This window comes from Lonchura striata, chromosome 2 (genome assembly GCF_046129695.1).
Source record: "Lonchura striata isolate bLonStr1 chromosome 2, bLonStr1.mat, whole genome shotgun sequence".
In the NCBI taxonomy this organism is placed as follows: Eukaryota; Metazoa; Chordata; class Aves; order Passeriformes; family Estrildidae; genus Lonchura; species Lonchura striata.
This window is the reverse complement of record NC_134604.1, coordinates 26694261-26716445: the sequence shown is the minus strand read 5'-3', so window position 1 is coordinate 26716445 and position 22185 is coordinate 26694261. Positions and strand designations below refer to the sequence as shown.

At 46.5% G+C, this 22185-nt stretch overlaps 1 protein-coding gene across 2 annotated transcripts in view; it reads left to right on the top strand.

Annotated features, from left to right (window-relative positions):
* ARHGAP31 (Rho GTPase activating protein 31) overlaps positions 1 to 22185 on the top strand; it is a 69538-nt gene that overhangs the window by 4453 nt on the left and 42900 nt on the right. The window contains exon 1 of one of the 2 annotated variants that reach the window (XM_021548869.3): positions 6738 to 8174. The exons of the other annotated variant lie outside the window; for it this stretch is intronic. Within the exon in view, the coding sequence (XP_021404544.1) occupies positions 8075 to 8174 (100 nt within the window). The 5' untranslated portion in view covers positions 6738 to 8074. Of the gene's footprint in view, positions 1 to 6737; positions 8175 to 22185 lie in introns of those variants that run through there. 2 annotated transcript variants of the gene reach the window in all.

Sequence of the window (22185 nt, the reverse complement as noted above, 5' to 3'; positions counted from 1 at the left end):
GAACTACAGATTCAGGCAATGAGGTGTAAGAATGAAGGCAAACCAAGAGCCCTTTCGATCTGTGATGGAAAGAAGGGAACTTTGTGCCACCTTTGCTTGGAGGTGCTGAGACTCAGTAGGATTCAAACTAAATAATTTTGCTGACAGCACTGCAGAGCTGGTGACATTTCTGAAAGCAAAGGAAAAGAGAAAACATGTGTGCTAAAGAAGTTTTAAAACATCCTATTTAACTTGGCATATCCCCACAGAAAACACATCCCTCTAGAACAGCCAGGGCACAGGTAAGGAAACGTTAAAGGAGAATCGTGGCTTTTTCTGACGTAGTTATGGGGGATTTAATTTTACACATCCTGAGCAAGGGGACACTCAAAGGAGTTTCCCCACAGAGCTGCTTTTCCTGCTTAGTACCTTCAGCATTTGAGAGCACAGTAGAAAGGCAAGTTGTTTTTCCACTTAACCTAGGGGCATGCCTGACCATGAAGAGAGATGTGGGGTGAGGCAGGAAGAAAGAACACGAAGGAAGAGGGAAAATGATCAGCCTTGCAGAGGAGACAATAGGAGATCATTTGTGCAGACCCACCAGAGCATTTCCTACAGGGATGTAGCTCAGCAAGCAGAAATAAGAAACAACAAATGTGCCAGAGCCTGCCACATGCAGGAGCACCTGGCCTTGCCTGATGCAGCTGCCAGCACTCTCTACCCCTCACAGCTGCTAGCCCTCGTTAGAGGTGTCTGCAAAGAGGACATGTGGCTTTTGTAAACTTGTATTTCCTCTCTTCCCCCTTGTATTTCCTCTCTTTGATGCCACCAAATCATGCTTTGCCCTGTTATAGACAGAGAAAAGGTGTGAAGCAGCAGACTGTCCTAGCTGAAGACCACCATCATAGCTGGTGATTCTTCGTAGGAACTCATTCTTGTGCTGGATGTTCAGGCACAACAGAAGGAATCTTAGTTGAAAGCTTGTGCTAAAACAAGATATAAGTCTCTCATACAAAAGATGATTCATGCAAGTCAACAAGAGAAGACCTCAGAATAAAAGAACTCAGGTTTTAAATGACTTTTAAAAATAGCATGTAACAGGCTAGCTTTTATCCCTAAAATAGTAAGTGTCCCCTGAGCTATTTGTTGAGATTTTTATTTCCAACAACAACAACATTATTATGAAACAGCCCTTATCTTCTACAGAAAGTGACCAAAATGGATGATTGCTGGGGCAAACCCCTAAATCCACTTCTTTTCCCCCTTCCAGCTTAGTCCTTATAATAGAGGTTAATTGTCAGCCCTTAGCCTTGAGTCACCATTAAAATAATGCAAGGCTGCCGTTTTTATGCAGTCAGGTTAACCCACAACTTCCTTGTCCTGTGGCAACATGATTAGCAGAACGGATGATAAGAGAGGTACATCTGAAGGTGGAAATACAGGCAGTGAAGTGGGTGCTGGTTTCAGTGCTCTCTGCATGGTGATGAGCTGGGCTAATCAGAAATTATGCACGTGGGGTTTTTTTACAGAGTGCTACAAATGCTGTTGTTTGGCAGAACTGAGGACAGGAGAGACAAAATAGTTTATTTTGTTTTATTATAGGCCTCTGGCTCAATAGATTTTTCATTACTGTTAGAACAGTGTTTATAGGCTAAAGGGCTGGGGAAACTGCAACAAAATCAGTGGGTTGCAAATGTGGAGGAAGAGATTGATACTTGAAACTCTCCTTCTATCTCTTAGGATGTGGTAGTAAATCTGCCACATAGTGACAAAGCAAGGGGTGTCTGAAGGGAGAGAGAGATAGATCTCCTCAGGATTCTCTTTCCCAACTGAGTTTTCTCAGCTACTACTGTGCTTGAAAATTCTGATTATCACTTGTATTCACAGACTAGTAAGACATAAGAAGAAATGGCCTTATGGTTAAGACATTCCCCATGTTTACAGGTGTAGCTGATTGGGCTTTTTGCTGTGCTATGGAGTCACAATGTAGTTTTAAGCAAGCTCTTCAGTTTCTGTGGGCCTCTTTGGTTAGCTGATTGGATGGAAAAAAGCAGGCAAAAACATTTCCTGGTTTGGTGGGAATCTTTATTGTTGATATTTGCAGTGAGGCAATGTGTTAAAGGAATCACCTCTGTGACACACTACCTTGCTTGTACTCAGTATAAAGTTGCCAGCTGTCTCTTCAAAGTTATTCAAAAATTTGCTGGCAGGATGCTCTCAGAAAGGCCTGTGTGACTTTGGAATGTCTCCAGCATGGAAATTTTCTGGTCTTCCTGCCTCACCAAATGGGTCATCTTGCTGGTAAGATGCTAGGAGGAGGTTCAGACCATGCCTCTGAGATGAAGGAAGGTTTTGCTAGCTGTGTGGCTTGTCTGAAAGATTTATTTTCTCTTAATGTTTGTTTTACAATACTGTCATATATTACTGAGCTATCAATAGAGTTTTACACAGGGAGACACAAAGCCTTTCTGTAATGGTCATCATATTGTTTAAATAATGAACAGTTTGAGTCCCCAGTCAAGAATTAGACATCCTCTGTGCTAGATGCTGGACAAACACAGAATTAAGCAAATGTCATGGTTCAAACAAGTTTGTGCTCTGAGTTAGGGAATGGAGATATGTTCCTCATCCTGTTTTCTGTATCCAAGACATCTCTGAAAGGGCTGTGAACAGTGAGAGAAGGCAATCTGGCTAAAAACATAGTTGCATGTTTTGTAGTTGTGCTCAGTATGGTCAGTACTGAATTATCATGTTATATTGGGGTACTTAGAATCATGTAGGTTGGAAAAGACCTTTAAGATCATTGAGTCCAGCACTGCCAAATCCATCCCCAGACCTCATACCCCTGGCTACACTGTCATGTCATGGACAGTAAGCAGCAGCAAGGAGACTTGGTAGCATGTGTGAGGTGCCTCCTTCATTTGTTCCTGAGCTGCTGGGATCTGCAAAATAGCTGACAAAACAGTTGCACAGGGCAGAGAGGCATATTAAAGAAAAACACAGAACAAAGTATGTCAGGGTGTAGGTCAAGAGGGTAGAAGGCAAAAAGAGAGGTGGGAGCTGAGGAGACAGGGCTTGTGTGGCTGAGAATGGGTGGAATTAGGAACCAAGAGTTGTGGATGCCCTGTGACAAGGATCAACCCCATACTCTGTGGTTCAAAATGTACTCAGAGAAACAAAAGAACTCCACGCCAGTCTTTGGCTTCACAATACACTCCAGCTTTGGCCACAGAGATGGGAGTAGACAGGAAACTGCTCTGGAGAGGGGCAGGAGAGGAAAGAGAGTATGCTGAGGGGTGGGGAGGGAGGGTGAACTGGCGTGTCAGAGTCTAACAATGAACCGTCTGTGTCAGGAAAACAGACGCACTCGGCAGGGCTATTTTTAGGGGTTCAGATCTCCCCCTCTCTGAGTCTGCCTCCCCCCCTCTTCTGTGCTGAGTGGCGCCTGGCAGATTGGTGGAGATTTAAAGGCCACAGATAGGAAAGAGCTCAAACACAATGAAGGAAATGCAGCAGGGAGGGGAGAGATGGATGCTCAGAAATAGCCTGTGTGACGCCTCAGCCACGGCCCCAGCTCTTAGTGGAAGGGGAAGAAATATTTAGACCTAATGGCCAAAACTTGTTCCCCAGGCTCTCAGAGGGCTCCTGGTGTCACTGATACCTTGTCTGTGAGAATGGAGAGAACTGTGAAGAACTGTAAAGTCATTATCTGTGCTGTGCTCATTCACACACGAGGCTGGCTCACCACATCCGTTCTCAAGCTGAAGGGTGGGTGAAGCAGGGCAGATCAGCAGTGAAGCAAGGTGGGAAGGTGCCCCACCTTCCTGCATGAACCTGTGGCCCTCGCTGACAGTGAGGCCTTTGTAACTGACTTAAAATCCTGACCTATATTTACAGGTTCAAAGGGAAGGAACTAAAGTCATTGTCAGGGGTCATGGCTTTCAGATTTGGGCTGTGGCACTGTGGGGCTACTGGCCATCACACTCTGCACATGTTGGCACAAATGAGGAAGGAATCTATGGAGAGATGCTATGAGAACCCTGATGTGGCTTGGTGTTGCTCCTATTCTGCATTCACTTCTTTCTTTTTCTATTTTTTTAAGGAGGGAGAGAATCCCCCATTCTTTTCCATCTGTTTAACCTTGAATTCTATTTTGCTTTCCATACTTCTTGCCTGAGATCCTTTCCTCTTCAGGTTTGCCTGATCTTGTCTGTAAAATCTTTCAGAGGAGGGACACTGGCTCACTCCTTAGCCCTGCTCACTCAAGCTAGTTCCGAGCCCTGCCTCCTGGGTTGCGCAAATCCAGATTTCGTATTTTTTCCTCTCTGGAGAACATCGCCCCTTTCCCTCAGAAAAATCCTTGGCTCAGCACTGATTTCAGGCTCCGATATGAAGTGCTTTATTTGTAAAGCCTCCCTTGTTTGGCTCCTGCTCACCTTGCCTGACCTTCTCCTCCTCCTCCTTCTTCCCCTCCTCTTCTTGGCTACAGGCTCCCTGGGCACTCCTGTAGCAACCTCCCCTCTGTCCTCTTGCTGAACCTTATCCTGGCATGGGAAGAGCCACCCCTGTAGCCCAGCCTGCCTGGCAAGAGCTCTCCTGGAGCTTCTCAGGGTTTCTTTATCTTGCTGCAGCACACGCCTCTTTCATCCAGCTTGCCTCCTCCCTCCATGGGAACGAGGAGCTGGGCAGCAAACCTATAGCATCTGAAAGAGCTTCTGTGAATAAAGTAGAAATATTCCCTGGATTGTTTCTCGCTTCTCTTCCCTCTGCTTGTGCTTCAGATACTGTTTTTTCTTGTCACGGGGGTGGCAGTCTCTCTGCTTTCCCCACTACGGTACCATGGGGGTGATGGCTGCTGGTGCAGCCTGCCACTGGACACTTAGGGTCCAGGGTCCTGGCTGGAATCAGGGCAGTAGACCACAGATCCCATATAACCAAAATAAGATGGCAGCACCTAATTTCTGCAGTGTTCATCAGCCAGCAAGACCCACCACCATGACTTCCGAAGATGGCACCAAGAAATGGTGCTTCCAGCTGAAAATGCCTGCAGGCCTGTAATAAACACCACGGGCTGAGGGTGATGTGCTGATCCAGCAGTGCTGCTGAGTGCCCATGCTCTGGGACAGTGAACCTTGGAGCAGGGCTGTGCAAGGGACGGGAGGGGGTCCGTGCTGCACAGGGTTCTTGCCTGTCCCTGGGGCCAGAACTCCCTCGCTGGTGGCATGAGGAAGCTTAACTTATGGAGGGGGTGATTTTATTTTTAAAATTTATTTATTTATTTATTTATTTATTTATTTATTTATTTTTAAATGAAGACATCCTCGTCTGAAGACATTCTGTTTGGATAGACTTGCAAGAGGAGTGTAGAGAAACCATATCTAAGATGATGGAGGGCAATGGAGATGGGGCAGGAGCATGATGTAGAGGGTCACCAGATGAAAGCACAGGTGGACATAGACCCTGGTAGTGATGTGACCTCCATCTGATGTAGAGCAGTGGAGGAGACCAGCACAGTGATATTAAACATCTTGTTTAGCTCAGGAAGGGAGGAGTCTGCAGAGGGGAGTTCAGGGCTTCAAAGAAGATGGTGTGGTTACTCACCATGGTGAACTTGCTCTCTCACTGTTGGTCCTGTGTGGGGACTCAGCCATGTGGGAAAGGGCTGCTGAGTGCAGCAGGACACGCCTCCTCCCTGAGGGGCTAGGACAGGGCTTCATCTTCCAGCCACCCAGACAGGGGGAGGATGGGCTGGCAAGGCGTCCAGGTCTGAGCGTCCTGTTGTCTGTGCAAGCTGTCTGAAGTGCAGCCCTTGGCAGGCAGGCAGGATGCACTGTGGCACGCGATGGCTTTGGCGGCATGGCAGTGCGGGGAGGGATTCAATGCTCTGACTCAACCTCAAGGTGCTGTGAGAAGTTCAGAATAATTCAAGGAAGTTCTAAGTGTTTCATGAGACTGAGGGTTCCTGAGAACAACGACTGGTCTGGTAGTGAGAGCTGAGTTTTCCTCCTTAGCCTGAGAGTGGGAGCAGAAGCAGGGACGTGACAGGCCAGACATCTCTGTGACACATTCTGGAAATCACTCTCCCCTCAACCCATCAGTCATCAACCTGTAAAATGGGGATAATTATGATAATTGCAGTGATAAACTGCACAATTGGAGCTATAACTGTGCAAGGTCCCTCACTAGGTCCCTTGGTGTTTTTACTTATGTGTGAAGTGGTAACATGCAACACCTCTAAAGGAAAAAAAAAGTCACTGTACCAACAGAACCTGAATTGATTTTGGCAGTGGTCAAATCTCAGACAGAGGCTTGATTTCTCTGAAAAATTACTCTCAAGTGAGTGAGGTGGTGAGTTTGCAGAGGGGTTCCTCTGACCCATGAGAGTGAAGAACCAAGGCTTGTGAAGGGAGGTGGGTTAAGGGTGTCCTTTGCCCTGTTTCCTGGCCAGTTTTCCTCCAAACCAAAACTACTTTCCTTGTCTTTGGCCCGATTTTTAGTGAAAAGCTGTAATATCCTGTTTTTCATTTGCTTGCTAATTTTTTAACCCAGACCCATACAGCTACATTTGCACAGTGTAAGAGGGGGTCAATGAAGCCTTGGGAGAGTTAATTTTGCCTCCTTGGGTATGCTGGTGGTCATACCCAGTCCCATAATGAAATCTGAATTTCTGGGATAAAAATATATGAAGTAAGTGCAAGGAACTGCTGTAATGAGCTGGCATATGTGTGTACTGAAAACTGGACCAGGAAAGTATTTGTGAGGTGAAGGGGATGATGACACAGACAAGACTCAGGGCCTGAAGGCAGACCTGTCCCATTTCCCTTCTTGCTGTACTGAGTCATTCCAGCTCCTTATCTAAATCCCTTTGTTGGTCAGGGGGAGCCTTTTTTGGGAGCTGACTCGAAAGTATGTGAACTCACATGCCCGAAGAGCATCTGTTTCTGCTTGCCGGGGAGGAGGGAGCTGAAGGTTTCGCTCCTTCCCCCTCTAATGCTCCGACGCTCGGACCCCTTCTTGCACTTCAGCAGCTCTGTAGAGGAAGGCAGACCCGGCAGTGACAGAGATGCTGGAGGGCAGGAAGGCGCCTCGCAGCGAAGGAGGCGGCGAGCGGAGGCAGGGATTCACTGGAGAGGCTCCGGGTGTCCCCGCTCGCCGCCGGACCCGGGCTGCGGGCTGCTAGGGCAGGAAGCGCCGGGCCGCGCCGGGGCTGCCTGGCCCCGCAGGGATTTCCTCCCGGGCAATCCGCTATCTGCCAGGGCAAATCTTCCCTCTGCCTCCCCCATCCCCATCCCTGCTCCCCCAGCTCCTCTCCCCGCCTTCCCTCAGCCTCTCGCTCACACACGCACACACACACGCACTTTACTGCCAAAAACCGTCCTCCGCCCCCCTCCTCAGCTAACTTCCTTTCAGCATTTTTTTTCTTTTTGAGCTGGATTATCCTAGGATTTGTAAAACGGGGGAAAGGAGAGAGCGACTGAGCAGGAGTCAGGACAGGAAGCTGGTTTCTCATTCCTCCAAGTGTCCAAAGCAGGAGGAGGGGAAGGGGGGGAGCCAAAGAGGAGCCTTGTGCAGACTCTTCCCCAGTCCCTTTTCATTAGTCCGTTTGAACTTCCAGTCTCCTCCGAAAGCCGAGAGGAGGACGACCAGACTGGGACGCCTTCTGCTGGAAGTGGCGACAGCGCGACTGACGAAAGCCAGAAGGTGGCTGTGGAGGGTCCCGGGATCGCGCTGAGGGAAAAGACGTCCTCCCACCATCTCCTGCCCCCAACTTGCCAGCTCTGATGCGGGCACCCACCCACCACCCACTTGCCTCTGATGAGAACCCTTCTGGGCTCAGGCTATGATCGCTGCTGCTGCGGGCTGTGGAGCCTCCTCTCGCCCTGACCTTCTTCTGCCACAGGAGCAGCCCAACATCTGGTGGGGATTAATGTTTACTTCTCTGGCTGGACGCTGTACGGGACCCCCGATGTTGCTCCCTGGGAGCGGGACACGGGCGGTGGTCTGAGGAGAAGAGCAAGAATTTTGTCGCCCAGCGTGAGGCCGGGGGGAGGGGGGCAAGGCAGGAGGGGGGTGAACCTCTTTTGGGACTAACCTCATGAAGAACAAGGGAGCCAAACAGAAACTCAAGAGGAAGGGAGCCGCGAGCGCGTTCGGCTGCGACCTGACGGAGTATCTCGAGAGCTCTGGGCAGGATGGTAAATGCTTCTTTATTCTCGCTCTGGTTGCAGAAAAGCCAAGCGCGTGTCCCCCTGTTCTACTGGCAGGACTGCAAACCAGACCTTTCCACAAGCTAAGGGTTAGACAACCTGGAGCTGATTTATCCCTGGGAAGTGGAGTCACTGCCCCGTTACTCACAATGAATGAACGATCGGAAGATTGCTTTGGTGATGCATCTGCATGACCCTTGCATGAGTAGTGCTGTGTGTGTGGAAAGGACTGGGCTGGGGTTCTCGGGCTGCCTAAATGTGTATGAAGACAGCCCGACATCAGTCGTGATGCCCTCTTCCATCTGCCTGGCAGTGGAGGGGGTAACAGGCTTTTAGGGAGCCAGGTTTGGAAATCTGAACTGTGCTTAGTGTTGCCTCCTCCAGGATTTCAAAATCCACCTTAAGTCCATGAGACTGGAAATTGGGAGGACTCTAGGGAGGAACTGGACTCCAGTACAGTTCCCATGTTGTCCTTGGACTACTGGACAGAGACAGGACAGAGACTGGGTTATGGGGTGGAGTACGGTGTGTGGTGTAGGAGGCATCTGAGCCAACACGTTGAGCTAACTACCCTGAGCTAACCACCCTGCCTGTTGGCTTTCACTCCTTCTCCCCTTGACCTTCATGCTCCCAGGTATTGAATGAGAACACAGTAGCTCAGACAAGAGGTAACTTCAATAAAATAAGGGGGTCCTGAGTTTGAAATGGTCAGTCCTTGACGAGGGAAGGAGCAGAATGTTTTTTCTTAAAGTGAGTTGGATGACAAGAGAAGTGGTTGTGAGTTTGGCCAGCAGAAGGACCTGCAGTTTAGCAAGAGGAAAAAATAAATACATGCCTGTTACCATCTGTGACGTTAACATTATGATCCTGATTTAGCATTATGTTCCAATTTGAATTGACCAGTTTTACCAATGTCAGGTTATTTCAAGGGAAAAAAAAAAAAGACTTCTAACAGCAATGTCAGCTTTGTACAGGGAGAGCTGTACAATCAGGTCTTTCATTTGCTGATGAGCATGGCTGATGAAGTGCAGTGTGTAACCACACTGGCAGAGGGATGGGCTACATAACAGGAGTACTTTCCATTGCACAGTGAAGAGGGCAGTAAATGTATCACTAAGATGAAATGTTATATATGAGCATTTTTTTTAGGTATGGGGGAAAACCAGCCATTCAATTTCATTGTGGGTTGTCTGCAACAGGTACTGGATCTTTTAACTTATATAGCTCTTAAAAGCAACTGAATTAAGTGTCAAAAAATAACAGACTTAATGAGCTGATGTCCTTTTGCCAGTGTGAGGTGCAGACAGATAAATTCCATCCAGTGCTACCATGGACCTCTGTGGTGGAGGAACTATTTACAGCTGTTTACAGCAGCACATCCCACAGCCCAGTGCTGTGGGATACAGAACTAAAAGCGTTGTTGTAGGTTTATTGGTAAGGGTGTAAATTGGATTGGAAATTACAGTTAATCAGGACAAAGGGAAAAGAAATTAAAGTATTAGAGAGAATTGATTTTGTTGGTAGGAGGACTCTCAGGATAAATAGAAATAACCAAGAATGCTGGAGTGATGAATTGGGGGAAAAAAGAAAGGTTGAGATGTCACCAGGGCATCCTAAACTTGCAACCAAATTAGAATAGCATTCAGAGTATGAGAGATGGTTGATTTGGGGAGAGTTGAGTTGTCCTGCTAAGAATTATTTCCAGTGACAAGTCATTGCTCCTGTAAGCAGCAGGTTTTGTAGGGACATAAAGCTGTAGCTTTCTCTCTGCTTTGTTTTCTTCTCAGTGCTGTGTGTTTAACTGGTGGGATGTAGGCTCAGGTTGTTCTCTACTCAGAAGCAACAAAGCTCTAAGAGCGTTCCTGATATTTGAGAGTGGTGAGGAGCAGGAGAGCACCTTGGCTGCTGTCCAGCAAACATTTTGTTGTGGCCTTTCTGAAAGCAGGTTTTAAAATGCACCCAGAAGGGTTAACTGGAAAAGAAGATGCTGTGGGCCCGGCAGGACGTGAGTCATATTGGTCGTGCTTTCTTTCCGTGCTCAGGTTTGCGTTATGCCATCCTGCAGTGCCGCTCTGTGTGACCGGAGCTGCACAGGCAAGGAGAGGCTGGACCTGCTTTGCTGGTGCTGGCTAAGGGAGCACAGGGGATGGCCAAGGCTAGTGAAGATGATTCAGTTTGGAATTTTTCCCTCTGGGCTAGTACATGACCTTTACAGTTAGGGGGTGCTGCACAACTTGTGCGATGCTTTGTGGAAGAGAGGCACAACTTAAGTCCCTACATGCTTGTGGTTGTTGACGAGCAGCTTGAGCTTTCTGTAAGGACCTTAGTCCCTGTGTTGTTGCCAAATTCCAGTGGAGAGAATTATATTCTGCTAAAGGTATCAGCATTTCCTCTCTTCCCATTTAACTCTTTAATAACTTGATATGGTTCTCTTCAGACAGCCAAAGATCCCGCTGTCTTCCTTACCAGATCCATGTACCTAAACCTCTGTTAGAAAGAACTTTATGATAATACAATAAAAGCTGCAGCAGAACTACAAAGTATGTAAAAACAATCAAATAGGATGACTTCAGCAGGTACACTGAAGCAGCTCAGGAGCAAAAAACGAGATACAAAGCCTTTAGCCTTAAGTTGATTCTTCAGATCTGACACAGGTCAGTGGTGATGGGCAGATGTGGATGTCTGGTGGTTGGTTACACACTCAGATGTGTTGAATTTACTGTGTTTCAAGTCAGTTCCTGTCAGTACCACATTTGACCCTACTTGGCCTTTTCCTGCTGGCAGTCTCTGCACAGACACTGGTCACACTTCTTATGGGGGCAGACTGCTATCAGTGTACAGAAGCATTTAAAATCATGACTCAGGCCACAGAAACCACGATATAGAATCTGTGCTGGGTTCTTTCTCCACTTTCTGTTTTCCAAAACTTCAGTGTGCATCTGGGTTATGTTTTCAAGTCTTTCTTTGGTAAGAGAGCTAGAAACTTGGGGAAAAAATAAGCTTCTCTTCTTCCTCACCATAATTATCAAACAATAGCTTAAATAGCAGTGTGTATTGAGGACAAGCTCACATCAGACATAAAGGAATGGTGCTGGCAATACCAATAAGGAAAAGTTGTCTAATTTTACGTAGTCCCTCCTGTGTCACTTTTAGCACTGAATCCACACTTGAAAGCAAGTGATCTTTTGGAATATAAAAGCTTCACTAGAAAGCAGTGTCCATGCCCAGACTTTGGACATGGATAGGTGTCCATGCAGAAGGAAGTGAGTGCTAATGCCTTCTACTAAAACTTTTTACTGTGCCAAACTTCACTGAAATATATCTGTGTAATGGGGCTAACAGATAATAGTCTTGAAGGATTAACATTCGAGTCATGTTTTGGCCTCTTGATAACCAGCTTGATTTCCAGAGGAGAAAAATGCATTGTGCCTCTGCTGAAGTCAGTGGAAGTTGCACATCAGGCTCTCAGTTACTGTAATAACAACAATATAATTTTCTGGTTATGAATGGGCCAGCAGAGAAGACAAGACACAAGTTTGTGCACCATCTTTAGCTGGGGCAGGACACTCTGAACTGCTTAAGAAAACAGTCCCAAAGAACAGTCTTGCTTCTGGTTATATCACAGAAGTGTTGCAAGAGGAGGCTGTTGTAAGAGTCAAAGCTGTTAAAGTGAGAGGAACTAAATCAAAAGGAATTTTAATATTCCCAGTTCTTCTAACTGTGAGTGATTCAAGCTGGGATTTCAGGTATACAGCCAGGTACAACTTCCACTCTTTAAAATGGAAATGCACACAGCATCTACAAGAATTGGATTGTGATGGTAAAAGATAATCCAGTCTTTTGCATAGGAACCACTATCAATTTAAACCTATATTTGCTTCATATACTTAGAGCCAGGTAGGACTTGAAAAAAGCCTGCATGTTTCCTGTGGGTTTTTTGGTATGCTGGTGTCGAGATGTTGGGCTAAGAGGTCCTACTAGGTGTGCACAAAGCCAAATCTCAGACTTGATGCCTTGTTCTTATGGTGTAGGTCAGCACTGTGTGTCTGAGACTCCCATATTTGCTGGAGAGTTAATTCTGCTGTTGCTGCACCCCTCTGTGGTTTCTTCCACATCTGTTTCCTGCCTGATGTTGTCTGGTTGGGATGCAATGAGCTCAGCTTTTCCCCTCAACCCCCTCCCATACTCCTCACAGCTCCCTCAATAGCTCTCACCCAAACCCCTTTCTATCTGTTCATCTAATGCAGCTTATTGACTTTGTTTGTTTCTTGCTTTAGAAAAAGGGTTACTTCGTTTGAGAAGTTTTGAAGCCACCAACTCCCTTGTTCTCCTCACTTGAGGGGAGAGAGAGCAAAGCCAGCCAGCAGCTCTCCCTGAGGCTGGGAAGGGAAGAGGAGCTGTTGCCTTCAAATGTAGACAGGGAGACATGTGAGGAAACCCTTACAAGTCCCTTGATTGTAGTATAGGAAAGGAGACAACAACATGGCTAGCCCATATCACACTCTTCTGTGCTGTGTGGCTCTGCAGGGGCTGCTTCTGCCTGGTCACTGCTGCATTTGAATGAAAGAATAAGGAAAATGTTCATTTTGGTCTCAAAAAGGCAGTGGCTCCACAAGCAGGTTCCTCAATGCATCTAAGAGTGGCAGTAGGCAAAGACTTTGCTGTAGTGTAGGTAAAGACTATTCTGTAGCATAGGCAAGTAGTTTAGAGGAAAAGCAGCAACAATAATTCAGCAATAGTGTGCCTGGTACAAAGGAAATGTGGGCTTGGATACTGCCTCCTTGTTTTGGTACAGCCCCTTAAGCACACTGTCCTCTGCACAGTGATTTTGTCATCACATATTTCACTGTGAAGCTGCCTTGTTCTTGTGACTGGATAAGATCTGTCACTCAGGAAAAGAAATTCTTGCTTCAAAAGGGAACAGATTCCCTTTTGAATCAATCATTAAACCTGCTACACAGATGTGAAGCAGCTTTTCTGGGCCCTGTGGCTTTCTTTCCTCACTCTTGCATGTCTTTTGGGATAGGAGCATGCTGGGATGAGCATGAGGGTGCATGCAAGCCCATAGCACAAGTAAGTGTGTGTCACACAAGGTTGCATTTGTGTTCACTTAGGACATTTTTTGAAGCTGCCTTTCCCGTAGTGATGTTTCAAAGTGAAGGCATGCCCATACCTTTGGGTAGGTGCTTTTGGTTAGTGATGCATGCAAGAAGTCCTGGGAAAACTGCTGAAGAATCATTAAAGGCAAAGTGGAGGAAAAAGACAAAACGTATTTATTTTTTTTTTAAAGTCCCCTCAGAGAAATGAAAATGCCACACACTCATTTAATCTGCTGCAGAAGAATGAAGAGCTGCATTCATCCCACTCTCAAAATTAGAAACTGTGGCACTGGGAATTTCTGTCTCAAGAACTGATCAAGCTGAAAAGAAACCTTTTTGTGGAGCCAAATTGCCTTCAATCTAGATCTCTTTCCTGACCTACCTTACTCTGTGGCTATGCAAACACTTGTCTTCAATCAGGGAAGGAAACAGCAGGGGCTGGAGGAGAGCAGGATAAGAACAGCCTCTTGGGCTGGCTCAGAAATGCTTTAGTCCTCATTTTTTGTGAGTGGTGTGCTGCTGGGGTCTGATGCATATTTTCACACTGCTGATATGCTGGGAAGCCACATGGCCTGCACTCTGTGGGGTCTATTCCTGGCTCTAGTCATGAAGGCTGTGTGGATATTTAAGGCTGCATCCCCTCAGCCTTGTGACAGGAGCAACAGGGATGGTTGAACTCTGAAGTTTTGGGGAAAAAGAAGTGGGATTGTGTTATTGTACAGTGAAGGAGAGCTGTGGCAGCGGGGCCTGAGAGCTGAGTACCTGTATTGGCAGGTAGAGGAGCTAGGCTGGGCTTTGAGGGGAAGACAGCTCCTTGGCCTTTCAGTGTCAGCCAAAGCATGTCCAGTGGACAAGAAGCTTTGCTGCCAAAATGGATACTGTGGAGGAAATTATTAATAATGTAAATTCTTGCATTTTCTCCACCCTCTGTCACAAGTGGAGCATCACACTTTGAGTCCCAGATACCAGCCTCTATGGCAACAAGTGAGAGCAAAAAGACACTGGGAACAACAGGAACAGAAGCCATCTGTTTGCTTCTGTTACTTCGCTGTTCCTTCTTGGTTTGGATTATGTTTGTGTTACTTCCTCAATCTGTTTCTGGTTCCTGGGACCTGGATTTTTGTGTCTCTGTGGCACAATGTTACTGTTGTTTAACATTCATGTTGCAAACTCAGCTCCTTGTTCTGTATTGACTTTCCATTGCTAGCACTGTGTGATTAGCAGAGAACTCTTGCATGTTGCCTCCTGCTTTACATTTCCCTTACTGAGCACTGCAGGAGGCAGATGTGTGGTTTGCATGCACCGAGCCCCACTTTGATCCTGCCTTCTCCCCCACCCCCTGCAAACAGCATGATTCACATCTTGCCTGCAGGTTTTAGATTAGGACACATATTTTGATTTAGCAAATGTTTTCTCTTTGTTGGTAGCAGCTGATTTCATCTGGTCTTGGAAACTAAGGAGCAGGGACTCCACTGCTTGTGGTGTCCCAGCTCTCAAAGGTTGAGGGAAACAGCTGTAGTGGATGAAACCCTGGCAGTGCATGGGGTGGATGTACAACACAGGCTGATCTAGACGTGATGAGCAAGTCTGGGAGGTCCCCATTGGTCAGGGGTGCTTGGGTCCCAAGCTTTGGTGTAGGCCTGGTTCTAATTTGGAGAGCTCAGAAAGCACGGGTCTGTAACTTGGGCTTTGCATCTATGACGCAGTTCTACAGCAGCAACATTTGCTGGCAGTCAGGGTTGTGCCAAAAATTTATGTTCCAGTGTTTCTCCTTTAACGGTAATAAGGGAAATGAAAACAGCCTGTCAGTAATGGTATAACCAGCCCTGCTCTGAAGGGCCAGGGGTGGGGTGGCTGTCAGATTGACTGCCCACATCATGGCTTGGACTGGATCTCTATCTGGAGGGCGATTAAACGATGGAGAGCTACCAGCATCTGCCTCCAGCCCAGCACCACCAACAGGGTGCCAGATACACTTAAAGCTCTGACATGGAAACCTACAGATGCCTTATTGAAATGCTAAGGCTGCTAAATGGCTGCACTGCTGGTTATTTCAAGGGCAACTAGTGTTCCTAGCCATCTACTAGTGGTTCCTTTTCATACATTCCCAGAGCCTCAAGCCTCAGCTGTCCTTTGCTCGCATGCCAGAGCCTTCAGCTTCTCTGCTGATAGCTTCAGTTAATGTGTTTTGCATTGTCAACAACAATAAAAATCCTGAAACCAAACCAACAAACAAAACCCCACAAAACCCGCCCTGAAAAGCCAAAACAAAAAAAAGAATGTGCAGTATGTTTACAATGCACACAGAGAACAGTGTAACATAAATTGAATTTATTGTTAAATGAAATTACATTGTGTAACTGTGCTGACTATATTATTATAACTTTCATACTTAATTCAATAATGTAGACTCTGTTTTCTACATTTATCTGAAACCACAAGCAGACTTTCCAATCTTCTGCAGATTGCAGATATGAAAGTACTTAACCATGGACTTAAGACCTACCTTTTAGTCAGATGTTGGGGTCTTTGCATACAATGAAGTTATAGACACCAATACTAACCTTCACCCTCACTCAAGTGCCAGATCACTGCTACCCCTGTGTGTTAGAGTGAGGAGTTCAGTCCCTAATGCTACAAGTCTTGTGGCACATAAGTGCACAGGGAAGTGCCAGTCCTCTTCTGTTTCACCCTCCTGCCTTGAACACAGCCCTGCAGCTGGATTAGATTCCCCATTTTCACCTGAGTGGGGGCCCTTTTGATTTTAACAGTGCACCAAAAGGAGAAAACTCATGGTTTTTGCAGTTGCCTTCAGTTCCTCCACCTCAGCTGCTGTGTTCTCACTTGGAAGCAGCCACCTGGCCTTCTTCTTCCTGGTGTCACCAGCTGATGACCTGTGTGACAGACTCAGCTCCAGGCAGTGTTGTCAGGCTGGCTGGATGGCTGCCTTGTCTTAGGTGAGTTAATGTCCATGTAGGAAGAGTTACCTTAACAGCAGTAGAAAATGTTACAGAATCACAGAATTACTGAGCAGGGGCATCTTGAGGTTAAATAGACCAAATCTTCTGCTCTAGCAGGGTCAGCTTGAGTGAGTTGCCCAGGACTGTGTCCACTTGAATTTTGAATATCTCCACAGAGTTTTGAATATAACCTCTGTGAGCAAACTGATCCAGCCTCAGACTACCATCAAAGTAAAAAAGTATTGTGTTCAGATGGAGTGTCCTGATTTCTAATTTATGTGTCTTTTATTGTCAATTGGCACAATTGAGAATAGACTTGCTCCCTTTTCTTCATTCCCTTGCAGCAGGTCTTCATTCACAATGATAGATTCTTCCTGGCTGAACAATCCCAGCCTGTCCTCATAGGAGAGATGCTTGAGTCCCTTATTCATCTCCATGGCCTTGAGCTTGCTCCATCAAGTCCTTCTTGTACTGTGGAGGCCAGAGCTGGACACAGGACTCCAGCTGTGGGGTCAGCAGTGCTGAGCAGAGGGGAAGGATCACCTCCCTCAACCTGCTGGCAACTCACCTCCTAACTATTCTGATGTTCTTAGTAATCTGTACAGTTACTAGCAGAGATTTTCCTTGGCATTACAGGTTTTGTGCAATCAGGATGCTGTAAAAGATCCTTTCTGCCTTGCTTTAATGCTCTTTCTGGCCTGGTTTATAGTCAAAAGGAACTGTCTTCTCATAAAGAGCCCCAGTTCTTTAATGGTTTCTGAAGTTTTGCTGCTGGTCAGCCCAAATAAATTAATTTATATAATACACTGCTATGTTGCATGTTCTGAAAGCCATGCAGAGCCTTGGCTTAATAGAAAGTCTACAAAAAATGCTTAGGAGCAGCACACTTTTATCAGGTGGTGTTTCTAAGAGCTCCCCCTCTCCTCCCTCAAAGCCACGATGCACAGAACCAGGGCACTGTGGCCAAGCTCCTTTCTGCCAAAGCATGTCCAACAGACTGGAGAGTGAGAAACTTTGCTGCCACAATGGATAACGTGGGGAAAATTATTAATAATGCAAATCTTGCTTTTTCTCCACCCACTCTCACAAGTGGAGCATCACATTTTGAATCCCAGATACCAGCCTCTATGGCAACAAGGGGGAGCAGAAAGTCACTGGGAACGAGGGGAGCAGAAGCTGTGTTATATCTCCAGCTTGGGGATCGAGCAAGGGGAGGGGAAACTCACATCCCTTTGCAGGATTCTCAGCTGTGTCTGCTGCTCTTAGAAATATGCCCTGAGCAGCTGACTTGGGTTCATAGCAATTTGTCTCCAGCTCCTCACTGCCCTCTTCTACACTCAGGGCTCAGCTAACTAAATGCCTTTGGAAATGCTATTATCTCCTGTGCTCTCTAGGGCCAGGAGCAGTGTAGAGATTTATTATCTGGAACAGGAGGCTTTGTTTAGTTCTGTAAAGCACAGAAGACTTAAAGAAAGAACAAAAAATAAACGCCAAACCAAATGCAAAACTCACTTTAAATCTCATGCCTTTTATTTGCTCTTGCCAATCTGGGAACATGCATGTATTTTGTTTTGTTGTGTCATTAGATACTGTCACATGAGGAAATGGTTAGAGGAGATACACCTCCATCTCTAGAATAGGGATTGAACATCCAAATGGCCAGAAGACATTCCTGATGTAACTAAGTTGTGTAATTTATTTCCTGAAAAGCATCAGACAGGAGACCAGGTCAACTTCTCCAATACAAACTTCATTTAAATTTCACTAAACACACCAGCATTGATACTGCCTTTTTACCTGAAAGATGCTGAACATGCTCACAAATTTTCTATACACGTGGGATGCAAGGCTGAGAATCCAGGCTGGATCTATGCCTGAACTCACCATCTATATTCACTGGCTCCTCAAAAAATGCTGATTTAGCAGACAGAACACTGAGAGGAAGGGTGTGTGTGTGTGTGTGTGTGTTTATCTGCAGCTGGATATTTCAGCTGGGATATTTTTGATACATTGGCATTCTGCATTTACCATCTCAGCAGTGAATGTGACTGTCAGTCCTGTTGCAGACAGGCAGCTTGGCAGAACAGCAGAGCCATCCGGCATGTGGAAAACTCTTTGTTGCACATGTAACTGGTGCTAATTTTTCTATTCTTCTCCTGTTGTGGTGCTGCTGATGGTGGTGGCAGTCACACCTCAGGAGGTTCAGAGGTGTGATCAGGCAGGGTGAGCTTCCTTATTGAGTTCTTGCATCTGTGCTGCAATTTGTGTGAAATAAACAAGCTGTCAGTGGGCCTGAATTGTTTACTTGCTTTGTGCAAAATCAGAGAGAGAAAGAGATTCACCATTTTGCTTTTCCTGTTTTTATCTTCTCAGTGTGCTCCAATTGGTAGTGCATTTTCCTTACTCTTGTTCTGGTCAGGTAATTTCAGATACATGAGAGGCTAAATGAGAACAAACTCTCTTGTGAGATTTATTGCATCTTCTGCTTCTAATCAAGCCAGAAAAATAGAGCAACAGACTTCCTTCTGTAATCCTGTTCTCTCCATTCCAGTCCCGACTGGAAACCAGAAGTACAACAAGGAGGAATGCAGGAAAAAAAAAAAAAGTTAAAACAAATGTCCTGGAATCTCTAAGAAGAGTGTGGGGTTTGGCCTGAGGTGATGGCTCAGGGGTGCAGAGGGAGCATGGAAGATTCTCCCTTCTCTCAAGTGTTTTCAGTTCCCTCTACTTAGTTGGTTTTTTGGTTTTTTTTGACCTCCACCTGTGCTACTCTCCCCATCTCCCTCCATTTTGATAACTTTATTGCCAGGATGGCAGTATGCACATGCTGCCAAAGTCAATATATCAAGCTCTGTGCCCAAGGCAGGCTTAGGAGCAGTAAATGAGAAGAGCTGCTCTTGATCCATTGAGTCCATCATTCTTCCCTCCTGGCTCGATAGTGACTTACATACTGCTGTCTAAGGTTCGCTGTGTAAAGCCACAAGCAAGGGCTGAGCCAGGAAATTCAGTTCTATATCCCAGTAACTTCAGTTGAGGGTCACCCTCCAGACTTGCCAGAACCTAGACAAGGAATGGAATCCCCTGCAGCCCCATCTGTAGATCAGGTGGGTTTAGGTGACCCAGTGCCTGCTGTCCTCCTCGGGGTGGCAGGCAGAACACAGTGGTAGAGGCAGCCTCCATCACAGCTCACAAACCTGCTTGAGGCAGGGAGGAGTTGATGTGACAAACACAAAGGAGGGCTAGGAGTCCTAATTATCCTCATTTCTATCCTGCTAAAATACCCATCTGTCACTCTGCTGCAATAATGAGATTTGAGAAGATTAACTGGATGCTGCTGAGGCCCCCTCAGCATGGCAGCTCAAGTAAGTGTGCCGCTGCTCTGCTCTAAGCCTCGCTTGCAGCAATTACACCCCAAGCAGGTTTTTATGTCTGGTTAGTGCTTGCATGGGAGTGGCCCAAAAAAATCTGCTACAGGAATGGGATGGGTGATTCAGAAGATGGCAAGCGTAGAAACAGCTCTGTCAAGTTGCTGTCTTGGCAGCATTTGGGGAAATGTTGCCATTTGGGCACATGTTAAAACAAGGACCCCAATATTTAAAAAAAATCCCTGTTTTATCTTTTTCTTTCCTAGAACATAGGGTCTATTTTACAAATGCACATGCTGTGCTGTGTCTCTTCCTTTGCAGACGCAACTTCTGCTGGAGCTAGGATTTGTTTTTTTTTATCCAGTGTCCTAAACTGTCACGTAGTGCTGCTCTGCCTGGCTCAACAGCTGCCACCTCCCAGCCTAGAGGTGGGTGGAGTGAGTCTTGTTTTTGCAGTTTGTGAAATATTTCAGGATGTAAAGCACTCATTAAATTATTGATGTTAGCTCTTGGGCATTAAACAGATGTGAACTACAGCTCTGGATCCTAAGGGCTTTAGAGGCTTATCCCTGCCCTAATGATGGTTCCCTGTTTGGGATTTTTCATGCATCTCTTACTACAGATTTGAACTCACTGCAGGATGGTGGAAGGATTTAGCAGATGGACAAAGGGTGACTGCAAGGCTTTTCTTTGCAACATTATATACCTGTGAAGTAAATCTAATTGAACTCTGGTAGAAAAAGGGGAAAGACACGTGCATGTTTTCTTTTGGAGAATGGGAAAAATTAGAAAAATGTGTTCCTGCCTCTTGACAGAACGTGTTTGCAGGGTATGAAAAGATTTTGAATAGTTGCGATTCAAGGAACAGTGCAGGTGCACCTGACATCAATTCTTGTGCTTAAGGAAAGATATTGCAGCTTGTAACATGCCTTATTCCTATCCCTTTCCCCAGTCCTGCCTCCTTGAAAAGTGGCTGGCAGCAGTAGCACTGCTGACTTTACCTTGGTGATGACAGGGTGGAGGTTGGGACTTTTGATGCAGCCCTGTCTTTGCAGAAACTTCAGCTCTTTGGCTGGGCTGTGGTGGTGAAAAACAGCACCTTGGCTGGTGTGGGAGAAGGAAGGGAAGGTAAAAAATGTGGCACCATGAGCTGTTGAGATCTCTGGGCAACTCTGATGGCTTCTTGCTGGTTCCCAGGGAACCGACTGCAAACAAAACTCCGTGTATGGCAGGAAAATCTGTTCCCAGATTTGGCAGGGGGTCCCGTGTTTGTGTTTGAATGGGACGTGTTCAAGAGGTTTCTCCCTTCACCTCTGCTTTCCCACCCATTTTCTCCTCTCTGCTTCGGGGCACTGTGGGGACACAAAACCCTCCTGTTTGTTGTGGGGCAGAAGAAGGGTGAGGGCCATCCCTGACCCTCTCCTCCCCTCAGCAGTTTGCATGGTAATTAGCTCGTCCCTACCAGACAAGCCCACAGCCCAACAGAGCGACAATTCAGATGCTGAACAATGTCCAATTATCCATCCTTGGGAGCAAGAGGCCACTCCCTGACACGTGGGCTCCATGTCCCTGGCCAGATGGCTCCTCAAACTCCCTTGGCTGGCCCAGTAATGCTGCTTGGGGAATTTGACACGTGTCAGCAGTTTTGGCTGAGTGCTTTTGTGAGCTACCAGCAGCGCAGTTGCCTGAAATATTGGGAAGAGCTCCGTGTGTGCCCTGGGCAGTGCTGCCCATTTCATGCCCTGTGCTGAGGCAAGGCTGGTGGCTACCAGGGAACATGGGTGTTCTCGTGTGGAAGGAGATTTTGCAGCCTCGGCTTGGCTACCTGTGTCCCTCATCTCGTTTGGGGACCTGCTGGACATGTAAGCAGCTTAAAAGCACACCTTTTCCTTTTCTCTGCATTCCAGCATTTGTGCACCAGTGAAGGCTGAACTGCTCAGATTGGAGTTTGAACCGTGTGAAGGAGGTGGCAGGAGTCACATCCATGGCATGCCACAGGCCTTGGCAAGCTCTGCTCCTGCCACTGCCTGGCTCAATGAGAGACCTTAGGGCACTCCTTCTTTTTCCACATCCTACCTCCCTCATCAGTGATTAAATGATGCTAGTATAACTTCATTTTTGGTGCAAAGTTCCCATTATTGTTATTAAATGGGAAGAGTTTTAGCTGTTTTCATCACCCAGTACTGAAAAGTGGGCTTCTGCATCTCTGGGGAGGGACACATTGAGTGAGAGTGAGGGCAGCAAAGGATTGGGCTCACCCAGCTTGCCTGTCTCAGCAGGTTCCATACCAAGAGCCTCTGAGGGAGGTGTGAGGAGCACCAGGGTGACATTACATGCCCAGAGTGCTCTGTTCTGACTTGGTGAGGCTTCTGCCCTGATACGTGGCAATTTAGCTTTGAAGAGAACATGACAGCCATTTACTATCTAACCTCTGGGGTTAGGGAATGGAAAAAACAATGCAGCATAGATCTGACATAGCAGAAGAGATTACCCTAGACTGGAACTTGGCCAGGCTGCTTCTGCTAATCTTGCAAAAAAAAAAAAAAAAAAAAAAAAGGGAACCAAGCAGAAAAAT